Raw genomic sequence first — 26,768 nt, 5'->3', positions numbered from 1 at the left:
GAGATTAAATTAGATTTTATTAAACCTCTGCAACTGAATGAAGTCTAATCCGTAAAAGATTAGAATGTGATTTTTGCACCATATGTAGTCTACATTTGAGCTTTCATGCATCACATGATTTGAGAAACAGTAGCAGCAGTAGGAGCATACCAGAAAAGAGTCTCAAAAAGTCAAGTCTTTTTATCACACATCATAGTAAAGTATCAGACGCTGAGAGGTATTTGGATTACAAAGAAAGAAGTGTCCAATATATAAACTATGCCATCATAAACTGTTTGACTGCCACCTGGCGTCGTTTAGGTGTAATCAACTTCAGGGGAGAGAGAACCAAACCAACTCAAATAAATCCGGTTAACTTTTTGGTGGTGCCATCAATGTCCAGTAGATGGCGACAACAAGCCGTTTTTAATCCTACACCCCTCCTGTGCACTTGAGAGTACTGGCAAGCAAGTAGTAGTACATTGGCTTTTCCTACATTAAATGCAATTATTGTAAGTCACTTTGGATAAAAGCGTCAGCTAAATGACTGTACTGTAAAAAATAAAAATAAAAAAGGAAAAGGAAAAAAAGAAATGTTTTCCACAGTGACCAAAAGATACAGAGACAGTCACAACCTCTCTAAAGAGATGCCTTTATGGCAATGAGCAGTCTATCTCCTTCATTGAATCTATTCAGATATGCAGTCATACACACTATGCTATCTAATGTCACAGGTGTCACTGCGTCGCTTGTCAGTATCACCACACCCTCACTTGCCTGAGTGTATCTGTTCCCAGGGTCTATGCTAAGTTCCAAAGGTCCTATGTTCCCTGGTTCCTACGTATGTTCCACAGTTCAATATGTTGTTAAACTTATCAAAGGGTTTTATTGTGTCAAGGACTCATTTTCCCAGGGCCCTATGTTCAACTCCATGTTACTGTATGTTCCCTGAGCAAATCCACACATACAAACACCCATTCTGATTTTGTAACCCTAACCCCTTTAACGAGTTCTCACAATAGCCCATGTCATACTAAGCGAATACAAAGCTGGGGAACATGTTTTTCAGTTTCCCATTATGTGCTATATAGAGCTGGGGCACATAGGACCCTGGGAACAACAACAAGTTGTTGCTAACTTCCTGCCTGCACTTTAACAAACATACAGTAGCATAAGTATGTTGATACATAAATTAGGTCACATGCAACACAGGAAAAAACTGTTCCACTATGCCTTAAATTCAGTTCGTTTTCAACAGTTCAAGATCTCTATAGGCAACACATGAGATTTATGAGATTTCACTTGTGAAGGAGTTTATTCAGTTGTCAGCGCTTACTTGACAAGTCAACTTTACAGTAGGCTACACAGACACCATCTGCGTGCCAGGCCAGCACCTAGGGTGGTTATGTTTTATGAGGAAACACAAGTTGGATGGAAACTATGCGCGGTGCCGGCTAGGGATGCTTGTATGATCTCAGAAGCACGCGTGGAGCATCTCAGGGGTGGAGGAAGTGTGATCTGAAGACAAAGGGAAGCAACGCCGCTTAAAACGGCCATTAGCTGCTACGTGAGGTCAAGGCCCCCCTGTCCAGACTCCCAGCTGCTCTAGGGGACGCAGGGGCCGGTGGGAGACATCAGGTCTGACTGAGGGAGGGAGGGAGGGAGGGGGGGGGGGGAGGGGGAGGAAGGAAGCAATTACTGTGGAAGCAGGTCTCTGTGTTATCTTGTAACGGTTTTTACTGTTTGTGTGTGTGTGTGTGTGTGTGTGTGTGTGTGTGTGTGTGTGTGTGTGTGTGTGTGTGTGTGTGTGTGTGGGTGGGTGTGTGTGTGTGTGTGTGTGTGTGTGTGTGTGTGTGTGTGTTGGCTTGTTTGTATCCATGTGCATGTGTTTGAGTGAAAATGTGTGTCCATCTCTAAGCAATTGGTGAGTAATCCATTTTAACCCTTTAATGACCTGCTCAACCGTTTGGTAGAACCGTTTGGTAGAGCACCTTTTGAGACAGGAGACTGAGCATGTCCAAGAGAACAAGGGGTCAATGATGTCTGTTTATGATGTTAAAATGAAATAACAAGAGAGCTACAGTAGGAACACAACACTGTGTGACTGTCCTAACTCTTCAACTCTCCAAGAAAACAAGAAATCATCACACATCAAGCATTGGATAATATGATGCTCTCTTTCCAAGGATCACACCATGATCGAAGACTGTCAGAGGATCTATAGAGTAATATTTACAGTACTACTAGGCTCATCAGAAGTAATGTAATTCAAGAAGTACTACAACAATCCTCCCTCCTAAGCACTTATTGTATTGTATTGTATTGTATTGTATTGTATTGTATTGTATTGTATTGTATTGTACTTTAGATTGCTATTCTTGCACTTTGCCTTCAGCACTAGATTATGCTCTTAGTCACTTGTTTTAGAAAGAAGATCCACTTGTGAGTTCTGGCAAGTAGTAGTACATTGGCTTTTCCTACGTTAAATGCAATTATTGTTAGTCGCTTTGGATAAAAGCGTCTGCTAAATGATTGTAATGTAATGTAATGTAATGTGATAGGATCAAGTCAACGATGAAGTAATTAAACACACTGCCTGCTGTGGAAGTGTGATTTAGTCAATTCATAACATCTTCAACACATCATTGGAGACATGCCATGTACCAGCTTGCTTCAAGACCTCAAACAGTATTCCCGTCCCCAAAAAAGCAAGGATATCAGTACTTAAAACGACTACAGACCCATCTCCCTGACTTCTATGGTAATGAAGAACAATTAATCAAAACCATCACAGACCCACTCCTGGACCCCTGCGGTTCGCCTACAGAGCCAACAGGTCTGTGGATGATGCAGTAAACATGGCCCTCCATTTCATCCTTCAGCACCTGGACTCTGCAGGAACCTACACCAGGATCCTGTTTGTGGACGTCAGCTCCGCCTTCAACACCATCCTCCCGGCCCGGCTGGAGGACAAACACTCCCAGGGGCACGCGCCTGACTCCACCTGGAAGTGAAGCACCGACTTCCTGTCTGACAGGAAGCAGCATGTGAAGCTGAGAAAACACGTCTCTGACTCCAGGAACATCAGCACCGGTTCCTTTCAAGGCTGCGTCCTTTCCCCTCTACTCTTCTTCCTGTACACGAACAGCTGCACCTCCAGTCACCAGTCAGTCAAGCTCCGGACCACCGTCATTGGGCTCATCTCCAGAGAGACTGACCACCTGTTGTCCTGGTGTGGCCAAGCTCAATGCTCTAAAGACAGTGGAGATGGCTGTGGATGTCACCCCCCCCCCCCCAGGTTGAAGAAGTTCAACATGCCAAAGCCTATGATGGTACTTCTACACCGCCATCGAGTTCATCCTCACCTCATCACCATCTGGTACTGTATGCCGCTGCCACTGCCAAGGACCAAGTCCAGACTGGTCCACTTATCCACTCTGCTGAGAGAGTGATTGGCTGCAACTTCCATTCCCTCCAGGAACTGCACGCCCCCAGGGCCCTGAAGAAAGAAAATCTTGTGGCCGACCCCTCCCACCCTGGTCACACTCTTTCAACCACACCCTTCTCACCACTCTTTCAACCACACCCTTCTCACCACTCTTTCAACCAAACCTCTAGGCACAAACACAGTTTCTGCTCAACTGCAGGTGACATCATCAACAAGGCCCAGGGCCCACACTGACAGTATTTTGTACATTATTTGTACATTATTGTAGATTGCACTGTATAGTATTTATTGCATTTGCCACTGTATTATGCACTGCCATGTCTTGTAGATTGCACTGTATATAGTATTGTATTGAATTGTTTGTGCCACTTGAAAATTTTCACTGTCCTGTCTTGTACTCACACTCTGTTTATTGTTATGCATCAACAGACCTGAGCAAATTCCTAGTATGTGAAAACCACACCTGGCAATAAACCGTTTCTGATTCCGATTGATTCCGATTGATTCTATACTAACATGTATTCTAAATATATACTTACTCAAGTATGTCCGATCAGTAGAGGACCTGTCTCTGTGGTAAACCCTAGAGCAGAGGCTATATAAAACCTAACATGATCCCCAGAGTGTGTGTGTGTCTTTGAGGGGCGTTAGCAGAGGGGGTTGTATTTCAGCAAACTGAGTCCCGTTCCTCAGGAAGATCATCTAGATTGTTGGATACAACTGAGAATCACTCCTGCGGATCCATGGTGCAGTTGAGGGGTTTTCCTGTGTGTATGTAGAAGTAGTGGCAGCTCAAATCGTGTCTCTTATGCACAAATTTACCTCAGATATGCACTTGATATATGCACATTGAGATATGCACTTTAAACGGACCCAGGTGATTGTTGGCCTTATCATGCAGGCATTTGTCTACTATGTCCTACTTTTTTAATAGTGTGTCTATGTGGTTTCTTACATGTTTTGAGGGAGCTCTGCACCCTTATTCCAATGAGGATTCTTCTACAAATGGCAAATAAACCCAACTCTCTGACTCTCTGAGACTAGTTGATATGCCCAGTACAATACTGTATGCAGGCCCTCTGAGGGCAGTGCTATCACCAGTGCTTGACTTGGGCAGGAGCTCACCAGAGATGAGTGCCTGCATCTCTTATAGACACCAGCTATAGATATCAGCTCAAAAGTATTGTGGAGCTCAAGCACCTAAATATAAAACAGCTGTGTGTGTGTGTGTGTGTGTGTGTGTGTGTGTGTGTGTGTGTGTGTGTGTGTGTGTGTGTGTGTGTGTGTGTGTGTGTGTGTGTGTGTGTGTGTGTGTGTGTGTGTGTGTGTGTGGTGAATGAGCAAAGAGCAGTGAGTGGGCATCAGTCACTTCTATTTACAGACACACAACCACATGGGAGACTTGTATTGCCTTGGTCCGTTGACAAACACACGGTGCCACTGGGAGATATGCCGTGTTGGTATCTCTGGAGGATTGTGTACCAACACATGTGGTATTTAAATCACGTGACCGGTAGATGAGGCTACCTGAGCACTAAACATAAACGCCTACATGCACATGCTTACGTAAACTGCTAACGTTGCTGACGTCTTGACTGGCCAATAGCCATGGGATTTCGCATGGATTCGCAATACGCTGGCCCTTTATTGGCCACTGGCCAACCAGACGGCATGTCGTCAGCAACGCCGACAGACAGTTTGACATTGAAAGGTATGGAAAGGGTTAAATGACGTCGGAGGCATAGTATTGGAGCTTGTGGATGAATGAGCTGGAAGGGCTCAGAGAAGCATCCGAATCAAGAGCATGTCAGGTGTCTTGCCCGCGGTTTCCAGGATCTCGTGAAGATATTCTAAATTCCGGAGGTTTAAAAAAACAACAAATAATAATTTGAAAAGCAATTATGGCAAGAGGAGAGGGCGCTGAGCAATATGCGACGACCAGTCTATTAACAGTAAAACCAATAAGTGTGGATGGAATCAAAATAGCCAAGGTAAGTGGAACGCGTGCAATCCGTAAATAATTTTAATAGCCAAGGCTGCTTTATCATGGATGAGTCGGGATAGGCCATTAAGAGAAATCAATGTCTATGTTGAGTAGACTATATACTGTCATCCGCACAATGTTTGATCAAATTTTACATAATGAGCAGTGACCGTTGAGTGTGTCTATACTGCTGGAGCATAATTTGCGACCTCATCTCAGGCACGTTTGAAGCCATCAGTCAGGATATAATTAGTCGTTTATCATAATGAATTGGGTGGCTATGCCACCTTCGTCGCATGAATGAATGGACATGACACCACCCTGATCCGGCGACCATGTGGTTTGAATTTCGCTCGGTTTCTCCATCTGTCCATGGGCAGCTGTTCCTTCCAAAGAAGGGTCCAGCCTTCACGAAACCTGTTTCAACTGTTTGCCTGATCAAAAAATTTGCACTGGCGAATTGCGGCTGATAAAGCACGCGAAGCAGTCATTCAATGGGCCAGCTTCCCCCCCAGCTGCCTGTTTCTTGGAAGCGGTGCATGGTTTTGGTACCCACAGCTGCCACAGGAGCTCAGTCAGAGCACCGCTCTCATTCTGCCTTCTGCACGCCTTCTGCCTCCCTGGCTGCTCGCCCGGCACAGCGGTGCTAGTCACCGTACCATGCCATTTCAGAGGTGCCCGTATTTATATATAGCTGCCGTAGGTAGGACGCCAATGGACTCCTGGGGTGGGGTGGGGAGGTACATGCATGCCACAGGGGATCCGAGGTGAACTAGCACTGCTTTAACGTGATTAATTCACATGGGAATGGGACTGCTGAACATCTGTGTTAGGGGACTTGAGACAGCAGGTGTCTGCCCACATAACAGGGTGACTCATCAGCAGGTGTTGCATATGGCACTTTCATTGATTGGCTGTCGGAAAACGTGTGCGGACTGCATTGGCTAAGAGCAGCCAGGATGTGATCGCTGATTGGTTTCGGGGCAAAGAGGACGTGAACCCTCCTGACTGTCCCCTGACTGCCGGCTGCCCTCAGGCCACAGATGGAATGTCACTGCCTACAACATCCCATGACTAGAGCCAATCGCTGCGCCCGCGCCGGGCGGCGTGAGGGCCTCAGAGTGTGCGTGAACTGCAGTGACCTCCGCCCATGAGTCTCACACCACTCTGAGAGCTGACCTGACTGCACAGTCAGAGCGGATTTGATCCTAAGCCGACACTCGACTCAGCGTGGTGGGGTGAGCAGCTTTAGCCAATCTCAACCTCCAAGCTCACAATGAGTCATGTTGTTTCAGTGGTTGCCCGCCACCGGGGCCGTGGCCTGGGAGAGGAGGTCATTCGGCAGGCAGGGCCACGGGGCCAAGACCAGCCAGGTGTGTTCAGCAGGGCCACGGGGCCAAGACCAGCCAGGTGTGTTCAGCAGGGCCACTAGGCCAAGACCAGCCAGGAGTGTTCAGCAGGGCCACGGGCCCAAGACCAGCCAGGAGTGTTCAGCAGGGCCACGGGGCCAAGACCAGCCAGGTGTGTTCAGCAGGGCCACGGGGCCAAGACCAGCCAGGTGTGTTGGACAGAGCAGGGAAATCAGCATGACGTATGCTGAGACAGGGGGATGTATACATAGTTAGATTTATGTCATATGTTACGGTTCTGTGGAAATTAAATGTGTTTACACCCAAGGTTTCCTCAACTCCTCTCTCCTCTAAAACCACTGTGTCGGTCAGTGCTGACAGTCACCTTAAGCACAGTGAGCCAATGCCATTTCAGCCCAACACTATTCCACCCATAACAGTTCTATAACTCCTCCACGACTTCTCCACGACTTCTCTAGGTTATCTACGATATGACCTCCTCTCTGCGATCCTTATGTGCATGTCGTCGTCGTCGCCCCCCCCCCCCCCCCTCTCTCTCTCTCACTCTTTCTCTCTCCCTTCTCTGTCCCTGTCCAGAGGGACCACAGGGACGAGCGTAGCCGGCTGTCCGTCTGTAACAAGCTGTGCTACGCCATCGGAGGGGCTCCGTACCAGATCACAGGCAGCGCTCTGGGCTTCTTCCTGCAAATCTACCTGCTGGACGTGGCCCAGGTGAGTGACATCATCACTACTGGCCGCAGCTGGAGGTGCAGCAGCCCAGAGGAAGGCCACCGGGCGTTTTGTTTGTTGAAGGGCTGCGTGAAATATCCCAAAAGAAAAGTTGTAAAAATTAATCTCTTCTTCAAAATTAACCCAAGGCACACTAGGTTTATGCAAAAAAGTTAAAATGCTTTATTTTACATGGCAAATTAGTTTAAATTCCATCTTCATCTTCATCAGGGTCATGAAATTACATTACCGCCATTTAGCTGAAACTTGTATCCAAAGTGACTTAAATTAATTATTGTAATGTACGAAAAGCCAATGTACTACAGGTCATAAAGGGGACCTTGGGCTCAGGAGCAGCGTGGGGCTTGGGACGGTTCAGATATCAGTGCATAGAAAATACATACAAAGTGCTAAAGAAAACCTTTAACAGAAGGGCTGTACTTTGTGGGGTCGTACTGAAAGACAGTAGCTCTCTAAAATCCCTGAAGTTCCTTGTAGAGGAACTGGACTGATTACGAGGCCAAAAGCCTCTCTGTCTTTGAGTCCGGTATCTATTTAACAGTCTCTGGCGCCAACGGTCCAGTCAAGCGCATTAACTCTGACTCCCACTGCTTCGCTTTGTGGCTCAATTAGCAAAACGCACTGTAAGACTGTGAACCATGGGGCTCCCCCCACTGAATACAAGCCTTTCAGACAAATAAATGATGAGCTCAAAAGAACGGTGTTGAATTCCACTTTGTTCTGAAACAGATCACACTTTCTCTACTAAGAAAGTCACAAAACCCAGATTTTCTCCTCTGCTGATCCCCCTGACGAAGGCTCCTTGCCGAAACGTTGGTCTATTGAATCACAACAAAGGAGAAAATTCAAGTGTGCAACTTATTTTACTGTTGATGTTCTGTTAGTCTGATAAACCCTGACTCCTCTCCAAGGGCTGCTCAAGCCATCTTCTATCCTAGATGTAATCTTAAACTAATATACTGTACTTTTTCTTTCCTTCATAAAATAATGCTCTGTTCAATAACCTTGGGATCTGTGTTTTAATTGGTCTGGTACCCTTCTCTCTCTCTTTCTCCCTCCCTCTCTATCTCTTCCCAGTTGGACGCCTTCAGTGCCTCCATCATCCTGTTTGTGGGTCGGGCCTGGGATGCTGTGACTGACCCTACTGTCGGCTTCCTGGTCAGCCGGACCAAATGGACCCGCATCGGACGCATGATGCCCTGGTAGGTGCCCGAGTCACGCAGTACACGTGTCTTTATTTTTGTTTTGGTGCCCTGAACGAATGAGGAATTGAAAAGCAAAGCAGAGGATATTGAAGATAAAGCAGAGGAGGATATTGAAGGAGAGAGGGATTGTTGAAAAATGAAAAGCATTTTTTTTGTCATAAGCAGAACAGATTGAGAGGAAGGAGAGGAACATACTGTATGACATAACTGTTTAACTCGCTGGAGTCTCTAACTTGTTCTTTAGCTGACTTCAGCACCAGCCTACCCTTAAGGGCTCCATCTCTGTCTGCTGTTTGGCCACTGGCCATCTTTGGTTAAGTCCTCTTCTCTGGATTTAAATCAGGACAGAGAGCACTCAGTCATTAGTTAGCACTCAGTCATTAGTTATGGTATGTGAATATCCAAGTTATTATCTCTCTTTGTACTGGGCTGGAATGGCACGTTGACATGAAAGGCTGGTAGTGCTTTGAAGCATGGCCAGTCGGCCAGAACGAGGGTGCTAAGCCTAAGTGCGTGTGGCAGAGGTGGGTAGGAGAGGCACAGATAGGAGGAGGGCTTTCACTAAAAGGTAACAGAAGTGCATTTGGACTGGCCACAATTTTAACAGTCACCAGAGAATGAGTGGGATGGATTGTATGTCAGGCTAAATACAGTATATCAACTTAAGGCATTACATTAAGTTTGGGTACCTTTCCACACAATTCCAAGTTCAAAAGATTTTTTTTTTTGTAAACCATTTGTATGAAACCAGGGTTCACACTGCCAACTCAATAACATAGAAAATCAAAACACCAACATTTTTGGCAAAACAACAACCAATTTCTCATTGGGTACAAACAAAATCACTTTCAATAAAAACAGAAAACAGTTCTCAATGCTTAGCATGATTTTGCAAATCCAAGATAGATTCATCAAAACCAAATAGAAAACTGAAAAGAAATCCAACAATAAACACAACAGTCAAGCACATTTTGAAAAATTCCATTGCGTAAACCATGTGAGGCTAAATGGAATGCTTCTGTTACTGTGGATGAAAACGTGTTTCACATAGGCAGGAGAGAATTGCTGATATCAATAATTTTTTTTAGCACTTTTTGTTTGGTTGTTTGATATTTATTAATGTATTTACTGTATTTTACTGTACAATCATGCATTTTGTTTATATCGTAATGTTTAGTTCTATAGCCTACATGGAATTGCGTAGTACTTTTCATTTTGTTGCTATTGTAATGAAAGTGCCTAAAAATAAAAATGGGCAATAGGTGATGTACTTTTCTTGTTTACATAAACTACTGATAAATAGCGATAACTGAGAACCGTTGGTTCTGGAGCCTGGTGGCCCATAGGCTAGGAGCCTGATCTCTTGATTCCTTAGCGTGAGGCAGCTTGATGTATTAGTCCACCCCCTGCACAGGACCCTAGTCTGACTAGACTTACCCCCAATCCAACCTTTCATGGGTTAATTGGGTACCATTATTTATAGTGGTATGACTCGGCCGGGGACCAATCTCACGGCGGACACTCTAACCACAAAGCCACTGAGCTGGTTATGAACCTCTGATAGTCATCAACAACAATTGTCTTGGGAATGGTTGAGCAAACTGTTCATTATGTCAACTCACACTTCTGTTTTGAAGGAGTTATTTATTTATTTTTCCGAACAAATTATTTTCAGTTTTGAGAGCATTATGGGATTTTGCAAAATATTTACTATGATGGGACCAAGCGTATTCATGTTTTGGATGATTTCTCTGGTTTTGCCGATTGTGCTTAGGCTTTTACCTTTAAGCAGGATAGTGCATTATGTAAAAAAAAAAAAAAAATTAGGTGTTATGGCATTTGTGTTTGTGTTTTGGCCAGTGTGTTAACTGTTTTGAGAAAGGTGATTCTGTTTAGATGAATGCATGTAAGCATTACCCAATCAAGAACACCCTGTTAAACATTGTGGCTCACTGCTCTGCAGGCACGGCCCACATCACATGAGGGAAGCCAGGGCGAATAGTATAATATATAATATTACTGTCTGATGTGTTTGAAGTGTTGGTGAATCAATCCGACATAACAATGATCTCATTCAGATGATAATGTGACCGACCGACCACTGAAGGAGATTATGCAATAATTCAAACAAACTGAACCCATTTGAACGTCTCAACTCATAACGAACTGATTGCATGAAGATATTGTACCATGCAAATATGAGTCTGGTTTTAACTGTTCTTACCCATGGTTTTGGATCTGTTGTCATTCTAACTGTGTTGGTAAAAACATAAGTGTGTAAGCTAACTTAGTGTGTACATACTAGGGTGGTCAATTTAACGAGTTAATTAGAGCAATTAATTATACTCAAATTAATCAACATTTTTTAAATAATTATTTTATTTATTTATTTTTTACCGATTTTGCCCAGTGTACCCCGTAGGCTACAGAGAGCAGGCAGCACAGAATGAGTAAGCTACGTCTACCTGACCAAACTCAGTTGCAAATGCTGAATTGCTATGACTGCAGGTCAATTGCTATAGTAGAAGACAAGGGCTTAATGGAAGCATTGCAAATTCCATCCTCCAATGCAGCTACAAGCCGGCATCAAGAGGCACAATAGTTTTGAAAATCCACAGACGTATTGGCAAAATATGTTGCTCAGATTGATTGATAGCCTGACACTTAACAAGATATTGCAAATAATAATTGAATAAAACAATATATTGACTTCTAAAGCCACCTTTTATAATGTATATTAAATGCTTTACGCGTCTGCCATAATAATGTAATGTCCTTTAATTGAAATATATTCATTTGGGGGCTTTTCCAAGCCAAAAGTTATATGCGATTAATTGCGATTAACTAGACTGATTAATTAATTACAGATCATGTAATTAATTTTTTTTTATTTTATTTTTTTTGATCGACGGCCCTAGTACATACACACACCACCCTAGCTCTGCTCCAGAGAGAGGCAGTCTATGTATGTGTTGAAGTGGAACTCTATATCACAGCGAGGGGTGAAGAGAAACGCTAATCCCCCCCCCCCTCTGGCTTCAGCCTGACTGGGGTGACGGGTCACAGTAGGACCCCCAAAGTTATTCCAACCCCGGGAGAGAACATAGTGACTGCTGTTATGTAACATTCTACAGTACATTGGCATACGCTCGTCCACGAGTACAGGGGCACAGAGTAAAAAGTGCAAGCTTGCATAAGTGTGTTTGCATTTGCGTGTGAACCCCGAACGGCCACATCAGCAGCAGCAGCATCAGCTGTCTCCCTCACTCTATCGACTACACAGTGTCCACGTGAAAACAAACAAACACATTCAATCAAATACATAGCAGTAAGACTCTGTAGATGTTATAGACATTTCTCCTTAGATTCTTCAGACCGTGGGTGTGCACGTGTCTGCGTGCGTGTGTGTCGGTGTCCTTATATGATAGAGAGAGAGATAAAGGTAGGTTTTGTCGTCAGAATGTGATTTGGATTGGCTGGAGGAGTGATATTGAGCGTGTGCAGGCAGGGATATTAGATTCACATCTCGGGACCCAAGGCATGCGTGGCAGAATGCCGGCTGTGTATAAGCTGCATGTGGAGAGGGGCTACTTGGAGAGGGGGTGGGGGTAAGAACAGGTTTCTCGCTCTGTCATTGGTCCAGCCCTCACCACACCATCAGCTTTAGACCAATAGGGGTATGAGAAGCACTTGTGTGTTTCTCAGAGTGGCAGTCTGGGAGGGGACCTGCTTGGTGGAAGGTTACTAAAGGACAAAGAGAGGCGAGATATTTGGCTGCATGTTAATGAGGTCATTGTTTGAAGGTGGATGTGTGTGTGTGTGGTTTTCTGCCCTGTAGCATATTAGAAGTCTTAACAAAGCACCATAACCAGCTCTCATCAGAGGCTTATTTATTTATTTGTTTGTTTGTTTGTTTATTTGTTTATTTATTTGTTTATTTATTTATAGGACCGGGGGGGGTGGGGGTCTTTATTCAGCCACACGGACACACACATTGCACATAGTGGGCAGCAACACGGCACACAGCACACACACATGCAATTTTTCGGGCGTCGCCGGTGGAAATTGTTTCCTGCATTTCTCCCATCCAAGCCGTCCTCCTCCAGGGGCAGGAGCAGTGGGCAGCGGGGACCCAAGTCCAAGTGCTCAGTCCAGGTCTTGGTCAGGGACTGAAGAGCATCTGTTCTTCTGCATGTTTTTCGTATTGGGTTCTTTGGGAGGAAACCCTTGCGAACACGGGGAGAACATGCAAACTCAGCACCTTCTTGCTGTGAGGCGACAGTACTACTGCACCACCGTTTTGCAAGTGAAAGATTTAGGGTTTCAGTGTCTTGCTCAAGGACACTTGGGCACAATGTCGAGAGCTGGGTTCCCCAGCCATGCCGCCTCAAGTACACCAATAATACATTTTCCAATAATTGGCCCTTATTTTAACGTTAATTATTTTTCATAATTTCACAGCGATGATGAGCAGAAGTGCTTTCCCGTTAGGGTGTGTATGCTGGGGCCATTCGCTTTGCATTTCACCGGTCTAAAGCGGGTCTAGGGTGAGGTGCATCCGCCGGAAGGCTGTTTTGGAGAGGCGAGCGCTAGACGGTGACACCAGGCTCTGCTCGAGGAGAGAAGGACCATAAGCACATCACTTGAACAGCTGTCAGGCTGGATAGCGTCAGTGATAGAAGGGGAATGCCTGCACACTATAGCTCCACGCCACAATAGAACTTAAATACACAAAACGACGTTTCGGTCCTATCTGGACCTTCGTCAGGCTGGTTATGACCACACACCCTCTCCCCTGAGGATATCCTGGTGACACGAGGTTAAAGGTGTGTGACTAGTGTCCTCACATGCTGCTGGGGATTTCCCTATAAGCAGTCATGCATGGAAGCGGTGACATGTCGAGTCAGATAAACAACCATACATCTGTTTTCAGTGTGATGACACCCCCCCCCCTCCCTCAAGGGGAGTCAGCTCTCAATACTAAAAGCTCACAGCTTGATAACAGTTGTAGCTGCTGTGGCAACCATTAAAAAAATACCGACAGACATTGTTACGTCATTATAAATAATGGATCTGAAAATGAGTGGCTCTTAACTGGCTGCAACCTTCTGGGGTCAGTGAGAGGCAGAGCCAAAGAGAATACCCACTGCTCCGCTGACACACAAACGTCTCGGGTTGATAAACGATTCTCTCCGATGCCCCCGGGCGATACCCGCCACTACAGTCCAACGGTCTGCTGGAAACCCAGCGGTGGACCTGCTACTTCATCTGGAGTGCCGTGGTACGGTGGTCAGTGAGGGACGTGGCGGGGCTGCGACCCTAGAGTGGAGTGAGAGAGAGCGCGATCGGTCAGCGTGGTGCCACCGTGAGGCCAGCCCAGCCGAGACCCTCAGCGCTGGGCAGAGAGAGAGGCAACACGTTCTCCACGCAAGCCCACACAGGGCAGGATTAGGGGGTTAGAGGTCAAGTTTAGAGAAAGTGATAACTGGAGGATTGCAAGAAAGAGGGAGGGGGGGTTCACCCTTTCAGTTGGTTGGATTAAGTGCCCAATATCCGCTACCCCCATGACTTGTGGAGGTGCCATTGTACCTCTTTGTGTACCTGGCTGGAAGTGATACAGAAAAATCATAATTTCCAAGAAACATTCATCGTACCAAGTGAACCTTATCTCTATTGCTAACAAACTGATTCAATTTACCCACTTAGACCATACAGAAGTTAAATGTTCCTCATTCTGTCCCAGAACCTATATACAGTATCATGGTTAAATCAAACCTCTCTCTGTCTTCCCAGGATCCTCCTCTCCACTCCGTTTGCGGTGCTCACCTACTTCCTCATCTGGTTTGTTCCCCCATTTGAGCACATGAAGGTCCTGTGGTACCTGGTATTCTACTGCATCTTCCAGTCTCTGCAGACGGTCAGTCTCTCCTCCAATGGCGACTTTTGATTCAGATGTTACTGCGTGGTTGTGTCGGGACTCTGACACAACGCTGATTGGCTGACCCGGTGGCGGCAGCTGGCTCAGGAGGTAGAGGGATCGTCCAATGATCGTAGGGTCGGCGGTTCGAATCCCGGCTCCTCCTGACGACATGTCGAAGTGTCGTTGGTCAAGACGCTAAACTCCAAATTGCTCCCATTGAGGAGGCCAACACCTTGCATGGTAGCTGCCGCCATTGGTGTGTGAATGTGTGTGTGAATGGGTGAATGAGAGGCCTTCATTGTAAAGCGCTTTGGATAAAAGCGCTATACAAGTGCAGTCCATTTACCGTTTTGTTTCTGCTTTCCAGTGCTTCCACGTGCCTTACTCAGCGCTCACCATGTTCATCAGCACAGACCAGAAAGAGAGGGACTCTGCTACTGCCTACCGTGAGTCAGCCGGGTCAACTTGTTGAGTATATGAGGGTTATACTTGATTGTTGTCTTTTATTCGTCTAGTATCAATCTCTCCATCCCTCTCCTCCTCCCTCCGTTCGTCACTCTGCTCAGGGATGACCGTGGAAGTGTTGGGCACAGTGGTTGGCACGGCAATCCAGGGGCAGATTGTGGGCAGAGCCATCGCCCCGTGTATCCCAACAGAGTTCGACCCTCCCGCTAACTCCTCACGGATGGGGCCGGAGGTCAACATCACCTACGTCTCGTTGGATGAAACGGTAATGTAGTGACCCCAAATAAGATCAGTGGTCTCAAATTTGAGACTTATGGCAATCAAAGAACTGGAAGTTCTCTTCTCTGGAAAACCTTGCCTAGTGTTTTGATTGAAAGTGGAGTTTATCCTAAAGTTGCCGTCTTTGCCGTCGTCCCTTGAACAGAAACAAGCCTACATGATTGCCTCAGGAGTCATATGTGTCGTCTACGTTCTCTGTGCAGCGGTCTTGTTCCTGGGAGTCAGAGAGCAGGAAGGTGAGCAGCATGGAAGACTGCAGATGCTCAATGTCTTTGTTACAAGATAGAACATGAGGAGGCTGCATTTTGGCAAGCAGCTAAATGTTTTGGACCAACGCTAAGAATTTGAAAACGATCAAAATAAAAACGTGACTGAGATTGTGTTTGATTGTAAAAGGTTTTTATTGATTCCCTCTTTCCAAGGCTGTTTCGGCCGATGCTGGGTAGAGTGAGTGGACTTGAAATCATGTCGCGTTTTGTTCTCTCTGTGCTGGTGGGTTGTAGAAAGGGTCCATCTTAAATCCGCACCCATGTCCTTCTGGGAAGGCCTGAGGTTGGTGATGGGCCACGGGCCGTACGTCAAGCTGGTCATGGGCTTCCTCTTCACCTCGCTGGCCTTCATGGTAAGCGTGCGCCACACACCAGCGAAGGACTTAATTGGTTTGTGCATAATCCATCTAATCCCTCACAATGTTTACTCTCTTCTTTCAATAGCTCCTGGAGGGGAACTTTGCCTTGTTCTGCACCTACACCCTCGGCTTCAGGCACGACTTCAAGAACCTCCTCCTGGTCATTATGGTGAGTCGTCCCCACAGAGGAAAAGCCTTCCGCTCCTAAAAACCTCCACCCAGAGGACTGACCCACAGAGAGAGGCATGAGCGGAGATACATAATCATGCCCACTGAACATACCAGATTAAGTTCAGTCACGGTGACTGGTCGGGGGCGTCTAATTCGATAGTGTAACATTTCTCTTCCTCGCGAGAGGACACAAGTCACCATGGGGATGAAAGAGTAGGTTTTTCGGGGTGGGCAGAGAGTCATTGTTGTGTCCCCTGGGAACCTGTCCTCTGCATGGACTTTCACTCCTGGAGGGCCAATGGGAGACATGAACACAGAGGGGTCTTTGTTGCCCCCAGCGATCTGTCAGCCCCACCATGGGAACGCCATCTTGGCTTTTCCCTCCATTTCGTTGTTTCTCCTGTCTATTTTCTGCTCTGTTGCTTTTTCCTCGACCCCAGTAGGATGGAGAGATGGCCCTCGGTAAAGAACGATGATTGTCTTCTGCTCAGTTTTAATGGTGTATGGGAACTGCAAACTATTTGCCAAACTCAGTACTTTTGCTCGTCCCTGTGTGGTCATTTACCACAGCATCAGTAGGAGTATTAGTGAGGTTCAGTCATAGAAAGGGGAGTCTACATAATAGACTTCTGGGTTTGTGTGGGCTTCCCCCAAGGGCTGTGGGACCCCTAGAATTGTCATCACCTCTCACCCCTTAACTACAACCCTGGACATAGTGGCTGACCACATCTCTCTGAAAGTTTAAAAGGTCAACCACCCCCTGGCAGGGTCAAAGAAAGAGCCTTCTCCCATGACCTTTTATCCTACTGGCTTGTCTTCCTGGTTCCCACATTTACCACAATGCTTAGAAGAGTCCACTTAGCACGTGGATTTGAATGTGAATGGATTCCTATCGAAATAAGTGATGTTTGTATTTTTGTTAGGATTGTTAGGATGTTCTGTGTGGTCACATTGTTCTGTGTTTACTCTATAGCTGTCTGGGACGTTGTCCATTCCATTCTGGCAGTGGTTCCTGACCCGCTTTGGGAAGAAGACCACCGTTTACATCGGCATCACGGTGAGCAAAAGCCTCAACTGAAAACCTGACGAGTACGTGTATTTAAAATGACCTTTCATCTCACAGCTTTTCTTTTGACCAATCCCTCCACAGTGGGCGGTGCCTTTCATGATCCTCATTATCTGTATCGAGAGCAACCTTATGGTTTCCTACATGGTTTCCGTGGCGGCGGGAGTGAGCGTGGCTGTAGCGTTCCTCCTCCCCTGGTGAGTAGCGTACTAGAAGGGTAGTCTACCCCCTTTCGAGTTCCCCCCGTGGTGCCCGCAGCGTTAACGCGTTTACCTCTTGTGACTAGTGTGTCTTTCTCTCCAGCCATATTCCTGTGCCTGTCTTTGTCTCTCAGGTCCATGCTCCCGGATGTGGTGGATGATTTCAAAGTGAGGAACCCGGAATCGCACGGCCACGAAGCCATCTTCTACTCCTTCTATGTCTTCTTCACCAAGTTTGCCTCTGGAGTTTCCCTCGGTATCTCAACCCTCAGTTTAGAGTGAGTTGGTTTCTCTCGACAAGCATCATCATTGTATTGAAAGTTGAAATAGTCAAAATAATTCACAGGACAGAATAGCCTGCGGTATTACAGCTGTGAGAAAATGAAAAGTTTTGCTTGGACGGAACTGCGTTCTTCCATAGGATCAGTACAGTTCAAGATTAGCTTAGTTTTTTCAGTCCAGTCATGTGCTGAACAATAACCTAATCCTTCCTCTCATAATCAAGCCAAACTGTACTAACACCTGCTTTTGTCTCTTCATCTTTCCGTACATGTTTGAGCAGCTTTGCTGGGTACTTGACAAGAGGCTGCTCTCAGCCGGACGCGGTGAACTTAACCCTAAAGGTGCTGGTATCCCCGGCACCGGTTGTTCTCATTGCTCTGGGGCTGTTGATATTCAAGACCTACCCCATCGACGAGGAGAGGAGACAATGTAACCGAAAGCTATTGCAGGAGATGCGGTGAGCGAGGCCAAACACGCACGCACGCACACACACACACAATGTCTGATTTGGGATAACCAAACTAGACCAGGCACCCACTGCAACTGAGTAGGTTTCATGCATCGCTTGAGCTATGTTCTTTCCAGTCAGGCCACTTGGAGACCCAGTGGCCAATAGCCTCATGCAGCAACTCTTAAACTCTTATTCTTTACTTTGGCTAAATGCAAAGTAAACGCTTTAAGCTGTCGCTGCCCTGTCATGAATAGGGGCCCTCATTCGATCAAGCCAAGTCTTTTGTGTCTGAAGCCTGGCTGTGTTCCCATCCTGAAACACAGGGAGAGCGAGCAGGACTCAGAGACGGAGTCGACAGAGCTGGGGAGCGTTGTGTAGGACGAGGAGGAGACCCAGACGGAGAGGTCACCACTGTCACGCCTGTTTGCACTGGCTAGCAGGAGTGATGAGGCCACTAGGGAGCCTGGACCTGCCTGGTGCGCTTGGGGTTTCACTGAACTAACAGAGGGGGAGACCACATTCCACATGACCACATGGATCTTACAGGCTTACAGGGCCCCCTAGTGGACATTCAGAGTCATCTCACTCTCCGAGGCCTGTTGAGTACTGTATCTTCTGTTGGTCTGTGATATTGTGGATTTGTGTTTTTTGGTGTTTGTTTACAAAACATGCCTTGGGCGGATTTTGAATTGGATATTTACTGTTTTGTATGTCTCATCCACGTGTGTGGTGATCAAGGGGGGGGGGGCTTTCTCTGCACTATAAAAGCAAGACTTTCCATTCAGTAGGATGGTCCTCGTAGAGGGAAACATCAGCCCTTATTTTCAGGGCCAATCAGAAATGTACTCCATCTAAACTGGAGTTGAATGGTAGTATTTTATTACGTGTTCACATTTCAAGGGTCTGACTCCTATGTGTGCCGTAACGATTTAGAGAGCCAGGACCAACGTGAACGTAATATGTCAGAAGATATTTCAGACCTGCTGCTGTATTCAAGGGGTGGTTTTCAGAGAACAATATTATAAGTTTACTGGTTTCTAGTGGGAATAAACAAAAAATGGATAATGAAATTGTTATCTCCATTTGTTAAATTTCCCTGAAGTCTTTTACTAGACACAAGTAAAATACTAGACAGTCTTTAAAGTCCTAAAACCATGTTTTTTCACTCAAATGTACTGGGAGAGCTTTATTTAATTATTTATTTAAAGTATTTAATCCAAAGGACTAAAGCACACTAGTGTTAAATGTGTCCCTTTGTTATAGACAAATCTAAATCTGAACATATGTATGTGTATCAAAATGAGTATCAGTGCGTTCGGTGAGTTCATGTAGGTACATGTGCTGTTGATGTGTATCGTATGCATGCGGTTGTGTGGATGTGACTGAACAGTACACAACAGGAATGTGTATTTATGTTAATTTGATTATCTTGTCCTGGGAAGACTTGTAGGATCATCATGTCAGTAGTTGTTAATGGTTTGAGTATTATCCATAATGTGACAAATCTGTTTTACCTGGCTTTATGTAGCCTACTTGAACAGAGGGTATAGGCCTACCCAGGCCAGGTGTTCTGTTGTTCACAGGTCAGGACATTAGACCTTAGTGGGGGACGATGCAGTCTTCGGTCACAAAAATACAAACAAAATCTGTTTGAGGATGTCCATTTCCAAATCTTCCCAAATATCTCTCCCGGGTGCAGTTTAGAAAACACTTCCCCAGTGTTCTCTCTGATGTGCACATGTTCTGTATATATTGTATGTAACTTGTAAATATTTTTTTAGACTTTGACAAAGTTGCCAGCATTGTGACAATAGCTGCTGAGTTATGTAATAATAATAACAATCATTTAATTTATAAAGCACTTTTCCTTGTGAAACAATCTCAAAGTGCTGAAATGTACATTAATAGTGATAGATTTGTGTACTGTAACTTCAAAATTATTAAATAAATTCGAACAGAAATGTACATCAGTCTCAATTATGCTAGAGTTTTGACTACATCTCAATTTGAACCAGTGAATTCAGAGCTGACCTGACCCACACTCACTGTCAGGCTGAGGTAATCAGCTGAGATCATTGGCTGATTAACTCCAGTTGTGGAGACATTGTCTAATTAACTCAATCAGCCGTTGGGGCCTTTGGGAACATACCTACAAACAGGCAAAGAGAAAAACCTACGTCTCTTGCGATGAAAGCAAAGTGGATTCTCTACATTTTATGGAGTGTCTTTTCACTTGACGTGGCCAATTCTAAAACAGATAGGCTTATGTATGAGTCTCCGACTGTATCACGACCAGTTGCCAGGAGAAAAGTTCTCAAACTGGGCTCATCCGAATACATCGGTCGCACGGACGACCTGTCATCCACAGACAACAGAAAATCCGCATTGACATTACCTAGTCATAGCGTTCCGTTTTCACTACCTCAAATCATCCATGATCTTAAACCCGGACCTGCAAAGCAGTTTTCCTCCACACCAAGCCAGAACCAGCGACTCGTGCGTCCTGAACGACCTGAACTAAGTGTGGGAGGGGATTACTTTTACTCATCGGACGTTACAGTTACATGCTCTACGTCTGAGTTCGTCGTGCGGGTCAAAAGGGCCTTCTATGGGTTTGGTGTTGATGCCGAGGAGCTGACATTGGGAGATACCTGCAAAAACAACGGTGTTCTCAGGCCCTATGGCGATTTGCTCTTCACTTATCGCTTGACAGAATGCAATGGCAAGCGTGAGGTAAGATTGTTATAGTGCATGTTTTAAATCGTTGTGGAAATCAAATGGTCAAGTAGCGTATTCCATCTACTCATACAGATGCTCCCGGGTTATCTCAACTACAAGTTCGTGCTCCACTACGTGCCTTCACCGACCCGGTTCCCGCGAGCGCATCGAGTCAACTTGGATATCGAATGTTGGTTTCCAAGGTTAGACTAAATCTCGTCCTGTAATTAAAAAGGAATATAAAAAGTCTGTACAACACTAGATAACCTTCTCTTGCGCAGACATCAACACGTTTATACGCTCGCTGTGCGTCCCACCTGGAAAACGCCCACTGTGCGTAAAATCCTCAACGGGCGTTCTAATGATTTCCGAATTCAGTTGATGGACGGTGAGGATAATAATCTAGACATTTCTGGTTAATTTCTACAGGGCATTTCTGGTTAATTTCTCCCATTTTCAGTGTTTATCTGTCATAAGCCTACTTTCTATTGATGTGTGTGTTTTAGATGCATGGACCATGCCAGTTAAGTCTCCGGTATACCTGCTTGGACATGCTGTGAACTTCCAGGTGTCTGCGCTTCACCTCCCCCATGGAGGAAAGCTGTTCATCAGCACCTGCTACGCCTCAACGTCCGATGGCTCCAATCCGTCCACCACATACACCATCATAGACAATTTTGGGTATGTACACTTCCGAATCATTCAACTAGGGTGTGTTCTTCTTTATTATCCATAGCTTTGTGCGAACTGAATTCAACGAACCCATGTTTTCACTCCCTCAGGTGCATGCTGGAGAGCCATAGTAACCCGGGCGTCTCTGGGTTTGTATCACCCAGGACTGATGACACCATCCGCTTCTCCATCAGCGCCTTCCAATTGACCTCTGACCCCGACTCCCAGGTGAGAATGGAGGACGGGGTAGGTATGTGTCTTTGTCACTGTCTGAACTCTGATTTGAGTCACTGATGGAAATGAACAAGTCCTATCATTTCCTGTATCTGAAATAGCATGTTGACTCTCTTTTTCAGGTCAACATTCACTGTAAACTGTTTGTGACATCAGGAGAACTAGGCCCTTTGCGCAAGTCCTGCACCTACAGAGAGAAAAGGTATTGAGGTATTTTATGTTAGGACTTTCAATTGCCTGAGTTTCAATAAGATGTGTGCTTGTGTAACCGAGTGACAAATCTCACATACCTCTGACTTTCCCACGGTAGGTGGAGGGCACTTAATGGGCCAGACTCCATATGCAAATGCTGTGACTCAGAATGTGTTGCGTCCAAGCCACGGAGAGCCATGCTGGAAGGTTAGTGTTGCTTCACCGTTCTTATTACCTTATACTGCCTGCCCTTAACAAAGCCATGAATGAATGAAACTTATTACACACACACACACACACAGAACACCTCTGTCGTGGCACACCACCTCTTCTGTGGAAATAGGATACTTACTCCTTCCTTGTACCGGAATGGACAATAGGGCATTGACTTCTGTCTCTCCACACCCCAGTTAGGCATTGAACCCGTAGCAGTACAATTGTCTCTTAAATGGACTGCACTTATATAGAGCCTTTCTACCTTAGTCAAGTCACTTTTGTGCTCTACATACAATAATAATAATACCTTAACGAACAAAGTGCCGTACAACGGCCTCTCATTCATCCATTCACACATTCACACACCGATGGCGGCAAGTTGCCATGCAAGGTGCTAGCTTGCTCACTGGGAGCAATTTGGGGCTCAGTGTCTTGCTCAATTCATTCAACACTTCATCACGCGGACAGGAGGAGCCGGGAATCGAACTGCCGACCCCGCGGTCATTGGACGACACGGTTCTACCTCCTGAGCCACGGCCGCCCCCCAAGACCACCACTGATGATGTCTCTTCTCTCCCTGTGCACCGTCACGCTGCACCCCTCTAGGCTCTGCCAGCAGTGGACCTCTGCTGGTCTCAGACCAGCCATTTGCCCCAGAAGTGGACGGCCGCCACCCTCCGAGGCCCTCGCCACTCTGCGTCAGTGATGACGACGGTCAAGACGACATCCGGTTTGAGTCCGGAACTAACGGGCGGACGGACGAGCTGCTCGCTCTGGAGGAGCCGCCGGAGGGCTTTGACGTGGAGAAGGGCGGAGACGGAGAGACGCAGAGCTACACTCCGCCAGAGGAGGACGGGCACCGTGAAGGAGGAGAGGAGGACACCCCTGGGGGGGAGGTGGAAGCTGAAGTGGAGGAGTTGGGAGATGGCAGAGGGGAGATGATTGAAGGAGAGCAAGGGTCTGGTGTGATGTCAGAGTCGATAAGGGGGTTAGACTCCGGGTTTAGGGATTTGGAGGGGTCACCAAGGAGAGAAGGAGGAGAGGGGAGTGAGGAGGAGGATACGGTGCTGAGAAAGAGGAGTGAGTCGGAGGAGGAGGATACGGTGTTGAGAAAGAGGAGTGAGTCGGAGGAGGAGGATACGGTGCTGAGAAAGAGGAGTGAGTCGGAGGAGGAGGAGGAGGATACGGTGTTGAGAAAACGGAGTGAGGAGGAGGAGGAGGAGGATACGGTGCTGAGAAAGAGGAGTGAGTCGGAGGAGGAGGATAGAGTGCTGAGAGAGAGGAGTGGGTCAGAGAGGGAAGGATCAGAGCTGGAAGAGGAGGAGGGTTCGGGTGAAGGGGCCCATCTGCAGGAGAAGGAGAAGTCATCGCTAGGATCAGGGAAAGGGGAGGAGACTGTGCCTCTGGAGGGAGGGGTCTCACAGTCTAAGATGGAACGGCGATTCGGCATGGGTAAGGGCCAATCACTGGAGGCTCACAGTGAGAAAGAAGAGGGGGAGGAGGAAGGAAGAGATGGACCTGTCAGCGGAGGAGAGGACCACCAGAAGGCCCCGTTTTCAGAGACAGTGGAGGAGGAGCTCCTGCTTGATTATGACGGGCTTGTGGAGACGGGTGTTGAAGGTGGGAGGGACTTGGTTTGGCGTTTCAAATGGCGGTAGTATCAGTGTGAGGGCATTCAGCGGAAACTAAGACTTCTATGCCACTACGATCTCATTTGAATAAAATACATTAAAGTAGTCTATTCAGCTGTCTTTATTTCTGTATACAATAATTAAATGGCTCATTCAAACGTGATCTATTAACTCTTTTTTTCCCCTCATTTAAATTACCTTTAAATACACCTAGTATATTGACCGTTAGCTAATGACTGACCAGTGTTTTCCATGACTGTCATTGTGTCACTAGGAGTAGCTAGGAAACCGTCAACATATACACATACTGTAGCTAATGACTCCTCAGTATTGATACAAGGCCGTCTCTAAGGAAACTCAAAACACTGTCACCTAGTTTCCCAACATTACACCTACAGTATACCATATAACCAACTAAACACTTGGACACATATGTAATCACAACTTAAGCACTTATAAACAGACTATCTCTTACTTCAGAATTAAATATCTCCCACACTACCACACCTGTAATTGTTGTCTGGCACAATAAGGAAGGTAGTTGCACAAAGAGGAGGCATGTTTATTCTATTCTATTCATTCAAGTCATCTCGGGGGGAATGCTCAATGGGTTGGGAAACGTTGGGTAAATAGCTGCACCTTTTTTCTGTAGAAATGCACATCCCCCAAATAAATCCTGTTGTAAAAAGGTCTTTGTCTGTATTGCTCAAGAAGCTATTGTTGTACCAGACAGGCTTAACTAATAATCTACCACAGGACGCCCATGTCTTCTACACAGACAAATCCTTTCCCACCAAGATATGGATGTGAAATTACGATATTATATAGAAAACACTTTACCTCATGAACTGTAACATCACACCTTCCATAAAACTTTAACCTTAACTTTAAACTTTAACAACAACTTTTATTGGCATGGTAAAATTTTCAGGTGTGCAACCCAGTATCACAGTCCAGAGTGACAACAATGTATCAGCCATTCTTTCTTGAAACATGCAGTAAGCATGGATAGACCTACATAACTTAATAGAGACATGTACATGTATGTCTTTAACATATCACAGACATGTACATGTATATGTCTTTCCTTGAATGATGTGAACTTGTTTTGAATTACTGAAGGCAACAAATTGGCACTCGTTTTAAAACAATCGGCAGCAAATTCAGTTCAGTGCAGTTATGCTACAACCTATGGCAAGTTTCTACTAATTAAGATGAACTCATAGTCAAATATGAGTTCAATAAATATGATGGTATATGTAAACTTTAAAAGTTACAGGTGCATCTTAGAAAATTAGAATATTGTGGAAAGTTCATTATTTTCCGTACTTTAATTCAAAAAGTTTAACGTTCATATATTATAAATTCATTACACATGAAATGAAATATTTCAAGGCAGATTGCCTCCATACCACGCTCCACGTTGATGCAGTAATTTGTGCAAAAGGAGCCCCAACCAATCACTGGAGGCTCACAGTGAGAAAGAAGAGGGGGAGGAGGAAGGAAGAGATGGACCTGTCAGCGGAGGAGAGGACCATCAGAAGGCCCCGTTTTCAGAGACAGTGGAGGAGGAGCTCCTGCTTGATTATGACGGGCTTGTGGAGACGGGTGTTGAAGGTGGGAGGGACTTGGTTTGGCGTTTCAAATGGCGGTAGTATCAGTGTGAGGGCATTCAGCGTAAACTAAGACTTCTATGCCACTACGATCTCATTTGAATAAAAGACATTAAAGTATTCTATTCAGCTGTCTTTATTTCTGTATACAATAATTAAATGGCTCATTCAAACGTGATCTATTAACTCTTTTTTTCCCCTCATTTAAATTACCTTTAAATACACCTAGTATATTGACCGTTAGCTAATGACTGACCAGTGTTTTCCATGACTGTCATTGTGTCACTAGGAGTAGCTAGGAAACCGTCAACATATACACATACTGTAGCTAATGACTCCTCAGTATTGATACAAGGCCGTCTCTAAGGAAACTCAAAACACTCATCTAGTTTCCCAACATTACACCTACAGTATACCATATAACCAACTAAACACTTGGACACCTATATGTAATCACAACTTAAGCACTTATAAACAGACTATCTCTTACTTCAGAATTAAATATCTCCCACACTACCACACCTGTAGTTGTCTGGCACAATAAGGAAGGTATAGTTGCACAAAGAGGAGGCATGTTTATTCTATTCAAGTCATCTCAGGGGGAATGCTCAAAGGGTTGGGAAACGTTGGGTAAATAGCTGCACCTTTTTTCTGTAGAAATGCACATCCCCAAAAAAATCCTGTTATTAAAAAGGTCTTTGTCTGTATTGCTCAAGAAGCTATTGTTGTACCAGACAGGCTTAACTACTCATCTACCACAGGACGCCCATGTCTTCTACACAGACAAATCCTTTCCCACCAAGATATGGATGTGAAATTACGATATTATATAGAAAACACTTTACCTCATGAACTGTAACATCACACCTTCCATAAAACTTAAACCTTAACTTTAAACTTTAACAACAACTTTTATTGGCATGGTAAAATTTTCAGGTGTGCAACCCAGTATCACAGTCCAGAGTGACAACAATGTATCAGCCATTCTTTCTTGAAACATGCAGTAAGCATGGATAGACCTACATAACTTAATAGAGACATGTACATGTATGTCTTTAACATATCACAGACATGTACATGTATATGTATTTCCTTGAATGATGTGAACTTGTTTTGAATTACTGAAGGCAACAAATTGGCACTCGTTTTAAAACAATCGGCAACAAATTCAGTTCAGTGCAGTAATGCTACAACCTATGGCAAGTTTCTACTAATTAAGATGAACTCAGTCAAATATGAGTTCAATAAATATGATGGTATATGTAAACTTTAAAAGTTACAGGTGCATCTTAGAAAATGTGAATATTGTGGAAAG

General features: G+C 45.4%; 1 protein-coding gene across 1 annotated transcript; it reads left to right on the top strand.

Annotated features, from left to right (window-relative positions):
• Window positions 1-5,328: 5,328 nt before the first annotated feature.
• Window positions 5,329-18,555, top strand: LOC311309288 (sodium-dependent lysophosphatidylcholine symporter 1-B-like; the record flags this gene model as incomplete). Its single annotated transcript, XM_084438492.1, has 14 exons — window positions 5,329-5,418; window positions 7,367-7,492; window positions 8,588-8,712; window positions 14,509-14,632; window positions 15,003-15,081; window positions 15,202-15,365; window positions 15,525-15,615; window positions 15,883-16,001; window positions 16,093-16,176; window positions 17,152-17,235; window positions 17,329-17,441; window positions 17,579-17,722; window positions 18,007-18,183; window positions 18,501-18,555. The coding sequence occupies 14 exons, from the start codon at window positions 5,329-5,331 to the stop codon at window positions 18,553-18,555; spliced, it is 1,575 nt and encodes a 524-aa protein (XP_084294618.1).
• Window positions 18,556-26,768: the final 8,213 nt, after the last annotated feature.

Source organism: Borostomias antarcticus, assembly GCF_949987555.1.
Source record: "Borostomias antarcticus genome assembly, chromosome: 5".
NCBI lineage: Eukaryota > Metazoa > Chordata > Actinopteri > Stomiiformes > Stomiidae > Borostomias > Borostomias antarcticus.
This window is presented reverse-complemented; position numbering and strand designations above follow the sequence as displayed.